The following is a 15,287-nucleotide window of genomic DNA, read 5'->3' as shown; positions in this document are numbered from 1 at the left end:
AACATTTGAGGCAAGAGCACAACTCAACAAAATAGTCGTTTTTTAAGACACTTTAATGCATAAAAGTTACATTTTATACCTTTAACTGAATATTGCAGCCTGGCATGTATTATTTTTATTTGTAGTGAAATGTCACTTGCAGTAGTTAAATGTAAGTTGGCGGCAGAGCTGTGCTTCCTCCATGGGGCTACAAGGCTGTTACAGCTGCTGTGAGTCCACATTTCCCTCCAGTGCCATTGTTGCAAGAATTTCATTTTCTCTGGGTATTATTTCTTCTTTGAGACATTAATCAGAGCATCTTTAAAGTACCTCCTGCTCTGCTTCTGCTTTTGCTTGACTGTTTATACGTTCCTCACCCATACTGTAAGCTTTTATCCCAAATTCTCTAACTCTCCCCTCGCATTGATAATTTATGAAACCATCCACAAGGATTTGTTTCAGGTTGCTGCAGCTCCCCTTTTATGTCCGTGTGTCTGTGTCCATGAGTGTGTGCATGGGTTTGTGCGCTATGAACATTTTCATTGTGACTCATGCTTCATTGCAGCCTTTCGTCATGTCATTGTTTTACTCAGAAACCTTTTATGAAGTTCATATTGTTCGGGGATTTGGAGACCATCAGCACAATTGGCAAAAGCATAATGAATGTTTTTCTATTTCCTGCACTCTCATGGCCAGTTTGCAGTCGTGAAAAGGTTTAGATGCATTGAAGTTCTCTGTCTCAGCTGAGAGCTGCCTTGACTCTTAACGCTTTATTAATTAATTAATTGAATTAAACAAAGCTCTGGACACATGAACAGATCCACAGACAAATCAGCTGTCAGTAAATTCAGATTTATTTCTGCATTTCAAAATAATTCCATTCAAAAACATCTTTTATACTGCACATTTATTCTGAGGAGAAGCAGGTGAGGGGATATTTGAAAGGGAAATGTAACATCAACTGGAACTGATAGTGTATTAATCATAACAGTGAAGAGAGAACAGGTTCTCATGTGTAAAATGAGATAAAGAAATCTGTGGCTATTTGAAGCAGGCATGTTGACAACAAATTAATATTAACTTTCAAAAGTGATATATAGAATTCTTTACGTGTGATAGTAGCTGAAGGTCACAAAGATCAGGGGCAAACTTGAGTACAAAATCCTGCTTATGAGCTTTGACGATGTGCAGGACAGTGGAGCTCTACTGGGCGAGAACCTAATTCAGAGTCATCTCACTGTAAGGGGAGGAGGGGAATCATAAGAGTCTTCTGCAAAGGCTTCTGCTGGTCACTTGTAACACAGGCTATGGCTATTAAACAGCACGCGGGTTTTGTTGAGAGGTCTACGCCTGCTGGATTTTCCTGGGCAGCCATTTGAACAGGGTCTTGCACAGCTTTTTGCTTTTCACCTTTGACTTTGTTAAGTTCCTGATGATGACATTTCTGAGCAGGCTGAAGTTTAAGGGCTGAGATAGGCGCATGGAGAAAGGGTTGTTTCCCCTTGCTGAATGATTCAGAACCTCCAAGAAGCGTCTCTCCTGCTGCCTGAAGTCGTACTCCACACTGCACAGACACACATGCAGCACAAGGTTACCACAACCCAAAAACACAGGTGTGAAATAACATAGAATGTATCCAGCTCAGCCCTTGTCAAAGAATGAAAGTGGATGTGTCAGATCTGCTTTACCCGCTCATTCTTCTATAATGCAAAGGGCTTTTTTTTCTCTCTCTTTTTTTTTTTAAAGCTGAAAATCACAGTAAACTGCTGCTGCAGTTCATTTTGCTTTTCGTGGTAGCCCTCATGTGGGAAGGCCTGTGCTTGTCAGATTTCAAAGTGGTTGATTGGTTCGGGCAGAGAGACATTCCCCAGCAGGGCAGCCTGATTTTTCTGAAGGTGCACATGTCTTGTTTGAGTATCCTTATCTTCCACTTGGCCTTTAAGGACCAGATGCCAACACGCACCAGTCAGCGATGCAACTTACGTAACATCTTTTTGTCATGTAAAAGCGCTTTTGAAAATAAGTGGATCAAGGGGAGTGTTTTGAATATTTCAAGATAACAGCCATTTTAGGTTTTTCTTTGCAGAGTAAGAGGCGTTTTTCCAAAAGATGGTGAGAAGACTATTTTAGATTCCTCAGCCTCCTTTCCTCATACAGTGTTTCTGGGACCATTGTGAAGATTTGTATTTTTCTTTTGCCTCCAACTGATGCAACATTTCATCTAATGGGTGCAAACCAAGACCAAAGTTAGCATATCGGAGCCAACCACTACATTGCATGTTTTATTACATCTTCAACATTTTGGCAACATATATGTAAAAGCTTTTCAAACAATATCTCTCATATATCTCTTTAAAATGAAAACCACAGTTTCACCATTGTGAGAATGCACTGCACAAATCCAACAACCTCTATCAACAACTCTTTATTTAGTCACAAACTGATGTTTTCCTGCAGGAGGTAAAAATATTAAAAAGCAACATCTTTCATTTTAAGACAACTCACCTCATCTGCTAAAACATTTGTCTGCAAATGAACAGTTCTAACAATGACTGCATTAAAGTGGTCATTATAAATAATTATAAATCCATCATGCAGGCTGCTTAGGCATGACTTGGTCCTCTTTGCTTGCTCCCTCTTAATCTGCATAAATCTGCTGAGTGAATAGATTGAGTCACATATAGTAAGTGCTTAAATTCGACAGCTTTTCTAAAAGATTGATGGTGTTGACAGAGAGCGAAATGTATTCTGAGCAAGAAACAAATGAGCAGGACGCAGCTTTTTTTAATGAGTAGGCTGACGGAGAACTCGCTGGCAACTGAAATGGCAAGTAGGTTTAACCTTGTTGTATTTGTGATGATGTATATAAACTTGTAGTTGAGTGAAGTGATACATGTTCCTGTGCATATCAGGTGTCAAAATGTTTAATAAAACCAAAAGTAATGCAGCATAAATAAACATCCAGTAGCAAATATATCATGTCTCTCAAGTCTCAGCCTAAAATATTAATTTTGTTTTAATTGTTTTTCTAATCTCCTCCCAGAAATATCTTACATATCTTACATGGGAATGTTTTAACTTATTTTGGACTTCCTGTAGTCAACACCAAGTAGTAGCATAAGGTGATATTATGTGATATATTCGCACTGTATAAATTGTGTGACCATAATTTGATTTGTGGGCTACAGTTGAATTGTAGAGCTGCTCTGATCACAGACGAGACCAGACATTTCACCGGTATCTCACCTGTAGACGATACAAGCTGTCTTCTGGCAGGTGGAGCAGTTGTTCAGGTCCTGTCCACTTTTGAAGCATCGCCGACTGAAATAAACAAAAGTAAATGGCACGCTGTGAATAACTTCCTGAACTCTCATTCGTTCAGATCCACAGTTTAATATTCTCTCTCCACTCATCCCCTCCGTCTGATATTCACTCAGACTGTCGCTGATGGCAGTGATGAGCTGTATAACATGCATTATGTCAGACATCAGTCGGTTATTAGGAGCTGGTTATTCTGAAACATGACCTCAGAGGCAGTCACAGCTCATTAGCACACTACAGTGGATGAGAATGATTGACAGAGACACATTGCCAGAAGGCCGTTTTAATTCCTGTTATTTGTCCCAGAAGAGTTATATGGCTAAATAAATCTCTGGGAGATGTGCCCTCTTGAAATGCCCAAGTAGGTTTCTGTCACACTGAGGCATGCGTCCACAAACCTGTTTGCAAACTTGTAGGAATGTTACAGCTTCAGATCATTCAGAGCATCACACTATGAACCTTGGTTTAGAAAACATTTACAAAACCAGCTTTGTGGAGATTAGTTCAATGTCATCAGGAAGTTTCACTTGATAATTTGCTGCATCTAAATAAAATCTACAACATCAACCACATCTCCTCAAGAAACGTTTGTATCCACCAGAAAGTGGTGCACAGATTCCATACGTGCATTTTCAGTGTATCAGGAATCCATGATTTATCAGCGTTATTTTACCTGTAAATATGGGTGTAAAGCAAAACTGATATCTGCACTGCATCTGCTGATTTAAAAATATACATCTACCTACACAGTACGTCTTCAGGTGGAACCTACAGTTAGCTAAAGACAGCGTAGAGCTTGCCTTCTGTCGATAGTTGTGTATTATTGTAATTGAAGTAACCAGTGATTTCTTCACTGAACTATGATGAGAAAAACATAATTAAACAAACACACACACACACACAAGTTGTTTAGAGGGAAAAACAACCCGGTTTGCCAATGAATTACAAAGCCACTGAGCGCTTCCAGTAAACTAGAGTGATGACTCACTGAAAGCCAAAGATCAGCACTGCAGGACGGCTTTTACAGTAATTCCCAAGACCAAAAACTGGCAGCAGTACCTGAAGTGGACTGAACATAGTATATTAATAATTTACAAGTGATATCTGACCCTTCAGGTTTAATATTTGTTATTCAAAAGTGTTAAATATGTAGAATGAGTCATGGTGTAATTCTGTTCCATGTGTAACACAAGTTAAAGATGACGCTGTTTGTTTCATCACAGAAACTGGCACCAGTGATCCTACACTGTTTTGTTTGCACAACAAAAAAGACCAACTACACGCACGCACACACACACACACACACACACACACACACACACACACACACACACACACAATCTCCTACCCGCTGCTGGGAGTGTGGCACGTCTCCAGGTCATGGATAATGTTAAGCAGAGTAGTGATCCTGTCCTTGTTGGCTGCCAGGCTGGCCTCCACTGTCTCCAGCCTCTGCTGTAGGGCTGCTGATTTGCAGCACTGTGGGGAGGGGGGCAGCAACAGGGCTACATCAGCTGGGTGGGAGTGAGCCAGGCCGGAGTCGTCTGGGCAAGGCCGAGGGGGAGCCGGGCTAAACTTTGAATCTGGCCTGACGATTGCCTCGGCCTCGCAGGACCGGAGGCGGGGACGGGATGCCAAGTGCATCGTTGATGACAACAATATGGAATTACATTCGGGGCCCGTGTGTGTGCAGAGCGCTGGCTCACTGCTAGACGGGGCTGGGGACGTGAGGGGAAGCTCTGGACCTGCGTGTGCTTGCGGTGGTGATGATGATGATATCTCTGAATCAGAGTCTTGGTGGACAGAGGATTGGGTGATAGGGTCAACATGTGCTCCAGTGTTTGCCGGTGATGAGCTGATGCAGTCTGTTTGTGCTGTGACAGAGGATGTTGAGTAACTGGGATGTGTCTGTTTATCTGAATTGGATTTAAGCTTCATTTTTGCATGCCTGGCTGATAGACCCAAGGCAAACTGTTCTGTATTTGAATCTGTCTCCTGGGCTGTTTTCACTGGTGGGCAAGCAGCACAGTGTCCCTCGTGTTCTGTTTTTGTGTTTCCTTGATAATGTGCGGGCCTTTGTTGTTCCGTGTTTATGCAGCCCTGCAGACAAGAGCTGCTTGACTTAATTAGGGAAATGTGATTCTGAAGGTTAGTGACCTGTGATAGATTTGAATTTTCATGGTCTTTTGACTCATGCACAACTAATTCATTGATTAGATTACCACTCAATTTGTATTTATCAGCACATGATTGAGTAGTTGGATTCATTATTGATTTAAGATTGTGGGTGCTTGCATCACTGCCTCTGTTGTGATGTGTTGATACATTAAGTGGCTTAGGTGATGCAGATAATGGAGTTGTTACGGAGTTGTTTTCCTGATTGGAAACACCACAGACAACAGATTCATCCCTGGTTTGAGCTCTGATCTCTGTCTCTTGTGTGTGACGGGGTTTATTCGCGTGTGATGCTTCATTACGATGGAGTTCTTCTCGTGTCGTGTCTGTTGATTGAAGCAGAGTTGTACTTGATGCACAGACATGACTTTGGTTTTTCGAGCGAGTTGTAGATGGTGAATATTTCAGACTGACTGAGGAGTTCCTGAGGGCGATACTTTTGAACTGAGTGCTGTTACGTGTAGACGCGGAGCTTGGAGTTGCACTTGAAGGGAACCCGGCTCTGGAGTGTAAGGGTTTAGTCGCACTAGATGTTGTGTTTAGAGATGCTGTAGATACGTGAAGTGTTGGTTCAGAATTTGAGGCGTTCGGCTGAATTAGGTGAATTTGTCTGACCACAGATTTCGCACTTTGTTTAGCTCTGGTATGTTCACTTTGACCTGAAGTAGCGTTATGATCCTGTGGAGCAACAGTTGTGTGTGGTGTATTAAAAGTGGGCGATGCAGCCGTGTTGATGTGAACTTCTGAGGAGAGCTTCTCTGGCGGTTTCTGAACTGGAGCAGGTGGTGGACTTGCAGCTGCATGCTGTGCAGTTGTCTCTGCCTTATGAATGAGGTCTGATGCGTTTGATGAGGTGGGACTTTTCAGAGTCATTCGTGGGCTAGCGGTGGTATTTGTTGCCTTGTTTACTGGTGCCGTGTGCGTTGAGCGCAGCGGCGTGGTTTCATGTTGAGCAGGTTCTCTGTTCGTGGACGTCAGTGCGGGAGTAAAGGTGGTGGTCATTTTGTGCGTGTCGGTGTTGGACGTGTTTCCAGGTCCTGTAGTGTTTGAACGAGGAGGCGGAGACAGAGTCTTTTCAGGCGTGGCGTGTACAGATACACATACATTCTGAGGCGCATTATATTGTGTGGAGCTGCGTTGCGACGTCTTCAGGAGTTTCGGATAGGTGTGTGAATGTGGGTTGTTCGGCCTGGTGGCTGTGGCCATCTGTGGAGTCAACGTGAGACTTGTCGGTCGGGGGGACTTACTGTCCTGTGTTGGTCTTCCAAAGGATTTTGTCTCATCTTGTCTCATTTCGATCGTTGCTTTGGTGACAGTGATGGTTTTAGCATGGAGGATGGTTGTGGGTTGGGTGGAGGTTGCATCACCAGCGGCATGTGTGTGCGACACAGGGAGCAGATTACCTCTCGAGTGCACTGGACATGCAGGATGTGGTGTTTTTCTATATCTTAGTTCTTCTTTAAGATATAAAATTTGAGGATTGGCTGTAATGGGCGTCCTGTTGTCTCTGTTTGTGATTTGATGCTGGGTTTGTTTGAGGTCTCCGTTTCTCTCAATATGGGGCATCTGGAAATGTGTGGTCGTGGAGAGCGTGGTGAGGGCTGACTTCAATGGGCAAACATCAGCAGTCGGGCTTTTCTCCCTCAAAGTGGCAGCGCCGGTAGTTACAGACTGTCTCCCACCACAATGGCTGCATATTTTTTGTGGCACATCAAAAGGTCCGGGTGCAGATAACAGCAGTGCCTTCCCAGACTGCTCTGCATAATGACCTTGCAGTCTGGTTTGGTCTCTTCCACGAGAGGTTGCACTCTTCACAGGCTCCGCTTCATCGTTATCGACACTGATCCCACCGATGGCCTCTGAATCTACCACGCTGCCGTTGGTATAGCGGGCAGCAGATTTCAGTTTAGGCCTGACATTGGTTACGTTCCCTGTGAAGTGTGGGTTGGTCTTGATTGCCCTGGCATAGCAAAAAGTCCCACTACTGTTCCTCTGAACGCAGGCCACATCCTCAGAGGCCTCACCTCCAAGTGCTTTGAAAGTCACTTCCTTTTTGGTCTTGGATTCCCCACTTTTCTGTTTTAAAATAGCCCTTTTCTCCTTGTCACTCTTTGTTAGCAGGAATATCTCCTTGTACTCCGTTTCCTTGGTAATATAGCTGTTGGATGTTGGAGTAATGCTATCTGATGGCGTGGCGAGCGTATCAGTTAGCTGTACACCATGCTGGGTAGGTGGTCTGCTGATCCCCGGGGACGTCTGAACACCAACGCTGCAATGAAGTCCCCACGTCTGCAGCAGGGCTCCTCCGCTTCTGTCTCCTCCTGTTGTCTTCAAACCACGCACTCCAACCAGAGCGGGGACACCTAAAACTGGAACCGGAGTCGTCAGGTCAGCCGCTCGCCTCCCCATCCCTTTGTCTGACCGACTCAAAAGTCTGATAATACGAGAGAGCGGCAGCGTTTCCACACCATTACATCCGTCTAAAAGTAAGAGAGGAACAAGTTTACAGTGAGAGGCAGAGGAGAGGGGCCTCCTGAAAGAAATCCATGAGTAAGCAGGACAAGTTGAAACAAAGCACAGGGCTAGAACTGAGACAAGCAACCGCTTCAATACTGCAGAAGTGAAATATAACTAGAGTTGTCAAAAAATCAATTGCAGGTTTGAGATAAGACTGAGAGAATTACGCTCTCACTTTCAAACTTCTCTAACCCAGTGTGACTGCAGAAGAAATAGGAATGGCAATCTGTTAATGCTGATAATAAGAGAGGGCCGAGGCTGTGAAAACAACTGTTCTATATTATATTAGCATTTCAAACATACTGCACACATCCCCCCTCAGTGTCTGACAGCACACACAATAATACATTTGTGGAGTAAACCTGAAGACATAGCTCCTGTGGTGAACTCTGTCTTCTCTCTCATTGTAATGTCTGTCATAGCGAGCTGCCTCCACTCTGTTGTCCTCCACATGCAGCTCACCTTGGAGAGAGGCCATAATGTACACACTGATGCTACAGTATAGACTTCATTAGGCTTTGCGTGCATTTAACTGGAACACCCATTCACACAGAGGGGGCAGTGTGTGTGTGCGTGTGTATGCATGTGTATGTGTGTGTGCGCGTGTGTGTGTGTGTGCGCGTGCGTGTGTCCGTGCCACCCATGAATTCACGTGCCAGTTTTACTTGTGCGTGCAGGAGGTCATTTTAAGGATTTACGCGACAGACAACAACACGGATCTTTTCGTATGTGAGCAGGCATTTCATTATTGTACAATACCCAATGTGTGTGTGTGTGTGTGTGTGTGTGTGTGTTGATTTATGACAGAAATTTCATGCAAACACATTCTGACACGGCTTCCTTCCTTCTCTCCTTCCTCCACAACAGTTTTCATCCAGGGACGTCAAATTTGCTAAAAGAATATTTAGTCATCTCTACCTGTGGGGAATATTATTTTGGTTGTTGTGTCATCTAATGTTACTTGAGCTCAGTCAAGTGACCTATGTCTGTTGTCACTGTCTAACGCTAAGTGACAACTGTCCTGCCCTGTTAATACACCATTAAATCTCCTTTGCAGAGGAGAAAAATAAACATATTCCTGCAGTGCCACACACTTTCTTTAATGATCAGGACTAAAAGAAGAAAAAGGCTTCAGCAGATTTACTACCTAATGCATTCATGTGATTCAATTAACAGTCATACCTGAGTGTTTGTTTGATCCTGCTGCAAGATGTCTTGTTTTCTTGAGTCCAAATGTCAGGAGCTAGTTTTCCGCTTTCTGTTTGTACGTCCTCCTCGGTCCTCGAGGTTTGAAGTCACTTTGTCCTCATATTTGAAAAATCCCTTGTTGGTGGAATTCAAACTCAGAGGAGTCTGCAGGCGGTCAGTCCTGCAAAGCAATGCTGCTAAATGAGCCTCTTTTCCAATGCTCAGATTCTGACCCAATCTCCCCTTTATTGATCAGGCATGAAACCAAGCTGTGTCCTCACTGTGTCCTCCTCTCCTCTTGTTTTGGTCCTGCTGCTGCCATGCTCACTCCATAATCACAACACAGCAGTATGCTACTGTATGCTGCCCTCCAACACACTCTGTCCTACTATGTCTTGCCTTTTTACCTCCTCCTCCTCCCCTCCCTCTCTCTCTCTCTGCTCTCTCTCTCTCTCTTTCACCCCCTCTCCCTCTTATTTCTGCCACTACCCTCCTTCCCAGAATGCATGCATCCTGATCTACAGCTGGGTGGAGAAAGAGAAGGAGAGAGAGGGAGAGACACAGAGAGAGGAAGTGACTTGCATCAGTGGGGTAGGGACTGTGTGTAAATTACCATGCAACTTAAAAAGCAGGAAAACGAGCCGACAGCTGTAGTAAAGCACATGGAAATGTAAACAAAGCTGCAGAAGTCTGACGAGGCAACAGAGGAAAATAACTGAGAAAATCATTTTAAAACCATATTTGATCTGGTTTCTATATTTAAAACATGAACAAAAACAGTGTCTGAAGATTATCACTGATATTAATTGATATTAATTGACATTCATTTCACATTCTTTACTGGCAGCAGAATTGTGTGTAAATGATCCTCTAGTTGATTCTGTTTGTAACAAACTTGTTACATCTGGACAGATATGAAGCTGGTTTCATTCACAATTAATTCACTGTTAATGTCAATTTATTTTTGCATTATGACTGCCGTCTTAGCTGTGGGCATACAGTGCGGTTCGTTTGTGTTCAATATCATCAGAGGCAGAGCAGGTTTATTTTTTTTAATTTAACATGGCTGTTACATTCCAGCACTTTCTCAGATTGATTAAACAACAGCGGGGGAAAGTAACCAAGTACATTTGCTGAGGTAGGTGTTTATAATTTACTTGAGTAGTCCATCTTCCATGCTGCTATATACTACACCTACATTTCTACTACATGTCAGAGGCATATATTTCACTTTTTACCCACATTTCTTTGGTAAGTTAGACCTATTAGAGTGTTACCAGTTATGTTGTCAAATTAATTATGATATAGGTTTTTTTTTTTATTTAAGTTGAGATAAGGCTTTATTGATCCCAGGGGAAATTAAGCAGCAGAATATAAAATTAGCTCCACCTCTACCAGCTGCAACATTCAAGTGATTTGCACAATAATGCATCAATAATTATAAACCAGTAATATAATAAATATTATTCTGAAGTGGATCATGGTGAAAAATGAATACCTTCAGTACTTTGGTTCATTTATTAAAATTTTGAATGCATCACTTTTACTTGGAATAGAGTATTTCTATATCGTGTTATTGCTGCTTTCAGAAACGACCTGAGTACTCCATCCACCACTGGTAAACAACACTGGAACTCATAGAAATAATGAGTATACAGATGAATACATGTCACTGATGAAAAAGGCAAAGTTAAATTAAATGAAACAAATGAATTAGGCTACAGTTGTTCTATTGGATTAATCTGAATTTGATACCTAAACATCTCAACATACTTTGCACAGCCAGTGCAAATTCCTCTCACGCAGTAACTCCATCACAAACAGATGCCCTGCAGGGAAGAGGAAATTCAATTATCTGTTGTGCACCTCCAGGACAGTGTGTAGTAGGAAGAGGCCTGTCAGTAATCGCAGCTCTCCTGATCAGAGTGATCTGCAGTGAAAGTACAGCCGTTTCAAACTGTCCCGCGGTGAGCTCTGTCACTATGAATTCTTGTTCTGTGCAACAGCAAAGAGTAGTGGAGTCTGTCTGACAACTTCTGTGAAGACAACAATCAAGACAAATTAACACAAAGTCAAGGGAAAGTTGTTTCAAACTTTATGACCTGAAAAACTGCCCTATTTTTAATTTCATTAATTAGTTTGAAAGCCCCCACAAAGAGCCCGTGATGGAGGCCGCTGTGTCACAGCTGATGTGCAGACATGTAACTTTGTTCATAGGATTTATTGAACCCACTAAGAATCAACCTCATAACCTGAGCTTCAGTTTAATTAGACTAACTTGTGTGCTCACCTGGAAAACCCCTTTAAAGTCTGTTCAACATCTGTCTACTGAAAAGAAATTTACAAGCAAGAAGAGAATGAGAAACAAAATATTCACTTTATAGCCCCATTAAATGAGTTAATGTCAGTAAATATTTAAACCCTTTCAGACATCAGGTGGACAATTGCCTGTAGTTATCAGTAATTAATAAAATGGACTGTTTCTGTATTGAAATAATGGGTTCATAGTTGAGGATGCCTGAGTTGCTGTGTTCAGTAGATTGCACTCATATTCCATCACTGCAGCTCTGGGGAACATGAAGCTGACTTTGTGAATAGAAAATTCTTCCATAGCCTCAAGGTGATTACACAATATTGTATCAGTGAAATTTCCTACCGTGCATTAATAACATGGCGCAACAGTTTTACTGACACTGTAAGAGTTTTGTGTGGTTTGCATTTATTCATCCTAACAGTTGGTATAAAAGTGTGTAAATATTAGGAGTCAGTTTTTTTTTCTCTAATTCCTCATTTTTGGAGTCGCTGTTCTGTGATTGATGATGTGCGTTACAGGAGTGAAAACGGGCTCATGATGAGTCATGACTCGCTCAGATGAAACTAAAAGAAAAAGATTATGGTTTGAATAAAGGAAGGCAGTTGTACCATGTTCACTGCAGGTACAGTAGGTGACGACATCAAATATGCTCCATATTAAAACAGCTGAAACTTTATTTCTCAGTGGCAAGACATTGATTTCAGTCAAAACCATGTCATCTGGTTTACAGAACTAGTTATATTTAACCAAAACCAGAGAGGTTTCTTGTGGTGATTTTCACCATGATGGTGAACAGGGACTGCGGCGTGAAGGAACCCACTGAAGACATTTTAATAGTTTAGTGCTGATGCAGGGTTAAAAACGTGTCATGCAAATAAAATATTAAATGCACAAAGGTGATGAATGAACAGGATTTTCCTTTTATTTGAAGCTGTATTTATAAAAACCAGCCACAAGGGGCAGATGAGCCTCAAACTGATCCCACAAAGATTTTAAGGAGGATTTGAAGTATGCGTTATTTTTGAAAACAGGAAACAGTGGATTGTGGATTACATCATTTTGATATCACATACAGTAAATGTACAAAAGATATTCTGTGTTTGTTTTGTTACATATTTACTGAGGCTTTGATTGTCACCACAGAAAAATAATGTTACTTTATATCCACCATTTCTGCCTAATATAACTGATAAGGAAGATGTGTAGTTCATTGCTGAAGAATGTAGAATGTGAGATTATGAGACTAACTTTGTTACCCAGCTTCCTTTTCACACACACACACACGCACGCACAAAAGAATGTGGGATGTTGTATAGGATATGAACAATGTGGGTCAGTTGCCGGTTCCAGCTTTGATCAGTAGGTGGCAGTGTTGCTGGACAGATGGACGCTGAGGAGGAGGGAGCGAGGTGTGAGTTGATGATTTCTCCAGTTTACAGACAGATGGAGCCCTTGTTGCAGACATCAACAGTTTCCTGCTTCCTTGACATTAAAACTGAGATCTCTTTGTTCAAATGGAGGAAAGCATTAAGTTCTGCCCCTCTGTGTTGTGCTCGAATTCCTGCTAAAAATGTGCAGATACAATGTTAACCTTTGACCTCCAGCTCGGCGGAGAACTCCAAGCACCAAAGTTTCAATAAGTGGCCTCTGTCCGATTTCTGAATTGCTGATTGTTGGTTTATATTTCCTCAGTCATAAGGTCAGCACATGGATGACGATCCACTGTTCTTATATTTCTCCATCTGTTTCCCATCAGGTTGATCCCACACTGTTTATCCGTTGGCAGTTGGACGGGATTAAAATGTGTTGCAACAGAGTTTGTTCCTGCCAAAAAACAAGGATGTTTATGACTTCGCTGAGTTGAACTCAAGGGGTTGGAGGGGATGATTGCGTATGGTTTTTTTTTTTCTTTTTTTTCAAATTGCACAACAGTGCAAGGACAAAGAATTTAATACTGTCTGACTGGAAAGATTAGAAATGTAAGTTTAGCAGCCTCTGTTGCTTTACTCCCTGCATGAATAAACTCTTTACATACAGTGCTTTCACAAAGTATTCACATTTTATGTTGCACTCTTATTCTAAACTAACATCAACCAATCAATCAAATCATCAGTCTACACTCAGTACTCTATAATGACAAAGTGAAAACTGAATTTTAGAAATTCTTGCACATTTACTCTAAAGGAAAAACTGAAACATCACATTGATGTCAGTGTTCAGACCCTTTAAATTCAGCTCAGGCTCCTCCATTGCTCATATTCATCTCTGAGATGTTTCCACACCTAACACCAACCCACCTGTGGCAAATTCAGCTGATTGGACATGATACTCTGCAGGCAGGTCCTTCCCCCCCGTGGCTTTCCTTTTCTAAAATTTTTAATGGGACTCTAAAAACAATTGCGTTGATGATAAAAACCTAATTCTTCCACCCTCTTATGTTTCATTAGCAGAGCTCAGTGTTCCTCAGTGATGCCACAGAGAGCTGAGGGAACTTCTCCAGGAAGTGGACTGAGGTTGAAACGATGCTCAGTTGTTAGTTTGACATCAACTCATCACACAGCTTAAGATATTTAAGAAAAACTTTATTTGTGACTTATAAACAAAACACATTACCAGATTGATTAAATCATAAGAATCACTATTATCACCTTTACAATGATAAGCAGGTGTACAAAAAAGTTATTAACAGATCTGCACTGTCACAGTCGACTGGCCTGTGTCACACCCAGCGACTGAGGAACATTCACTATACACAAGCAGAGAATACATCAACTTTATTTTTTTGGACCATTTTATATATTTTGATATTTTTTTCCTTGTTTTTCTGCTTTTTCTCTACTGGGCGAGGAATAGATATGGAGGGTGAGTAAATGATTTTATTTCACAACAGTGTTTGATGTTTGATCATCGTCTCAAAGCTTAACACAAGTTAAAGAATCGTTTTTCTTATCTATGAAAATCAAAAGGGTAAAAACAGAAAAAAGGCATTTCTTAGCATAACACAATAGCATTATGTATATCTAGAAGATTAAATTCATTTTCAACAGGATAAAAAATGTGATTCTTTCAGGTTTTTCCACAAATTACTGTTTGCAATAGAGTACATGTATGTATGAATTTATGTGTGTGGATGAGTGTGGGTCTTTCAATGTGCGTGTGTCGTCTTTGAGAATGTGTATCAGAGGTATATGTATTCCAATACGCATTTCCCAGTGGAAAAACATATCTATGTATATATAGTATCTATATAGTATCTGTTTCCTTTGCTTATAACATGCAAACAGCCACTTGGTGATCTGACAGCACAGAAGTACACCTGAAGGACGGGGCAGGGGGGGGGAGAAATGTGTGCATGGGAGGGATTGAGCCTGATAGCAGCACCTATACACCCCTACTGTGACTGGTAATACGATGGTTCTTAAAAAGAGGAACACTGAGGTGAGGTTTTATGACAAGTTTCATCATGTAGATGCTCTTCCAGTCTCCACTGCCTTCAGTACCCTGCCTCTGCCACGCTGGATCTGGGTTTCATAATGTCAGGGTCAAATAAAGTTGATCACTTCACACTTGTTAAAGTTTCTTGGACATGGCACTTCCCAGCAGCCTTTGCTTCTAATGTTTATGTACAGCAATTAAGCAAAGGAATGTATCATTGTCAGATCTTCCCAGCTGTGATTTTTTTATTTTTACTTTCTGGTGTCGTCTTTCATGCTGTTGCCTCGCGGTGGTGCACCATAAACAATGTTAACAGTGTGTTTCTCCTCCATTATCTCATAGGAGAACCCCCCCCCCC

The 15,287-nt window shown here is 41.8% G+C and overlaps 1 protein-coding gene across 1 annotated transcript; it reads right to left on the bottom strand.

Moving 5' to 3' along the window:
* Positions 1-815: 815 nt before the first annotated feature.
* Positions 816-9,595, bottom strand: LOC111663898 (uncharacterized). The gene is made up of 4 exons (XM_087177127.1): positions 9,175-9,595; positions 4,649-7,955; positions 3,226-3,300; positions 816-1,543 (listed from the first exon to the last, which is right to left on the bottom strand). Exons 2-4 carry the CDS (start codon positions 7,882-7,884, stop codon positions 1,324-1,326), a joined length of 3,531 nt encoding a protein of 1,176 aa, XP_087033253.1. The 5' UTR covers positions 7,885-7,955; positions 9,175-9,595; the 3' UTR covers positions 816-1,323.
* Between the last annotated feature and the right edge of the window lie 5,692 nt (positions 9,596-15,287).

Source organism: Seriola lalandi, unplaced genomic scaffold, assembly GCF_002814215.2.
Source record: "Seriola lalandi dorsalis isolate HSWRI2012SDOR001 ecotype SW California unplaced genomic scaffold, Sedor1 jcf7180002054581, whole genome shotgun sequence".
Classification (NCBI taxonomy): Eukaryota; Metazoa; Chordata; class Actinopteri; order Carangiformes; family Carangidae; genus Seriola; species Seriola lalandi.
The sequence above is the reverse complement of the archived record's forward strand: the minus strand, read 5'-3'. Positions and strand labels throughout refer to the sequence as shown.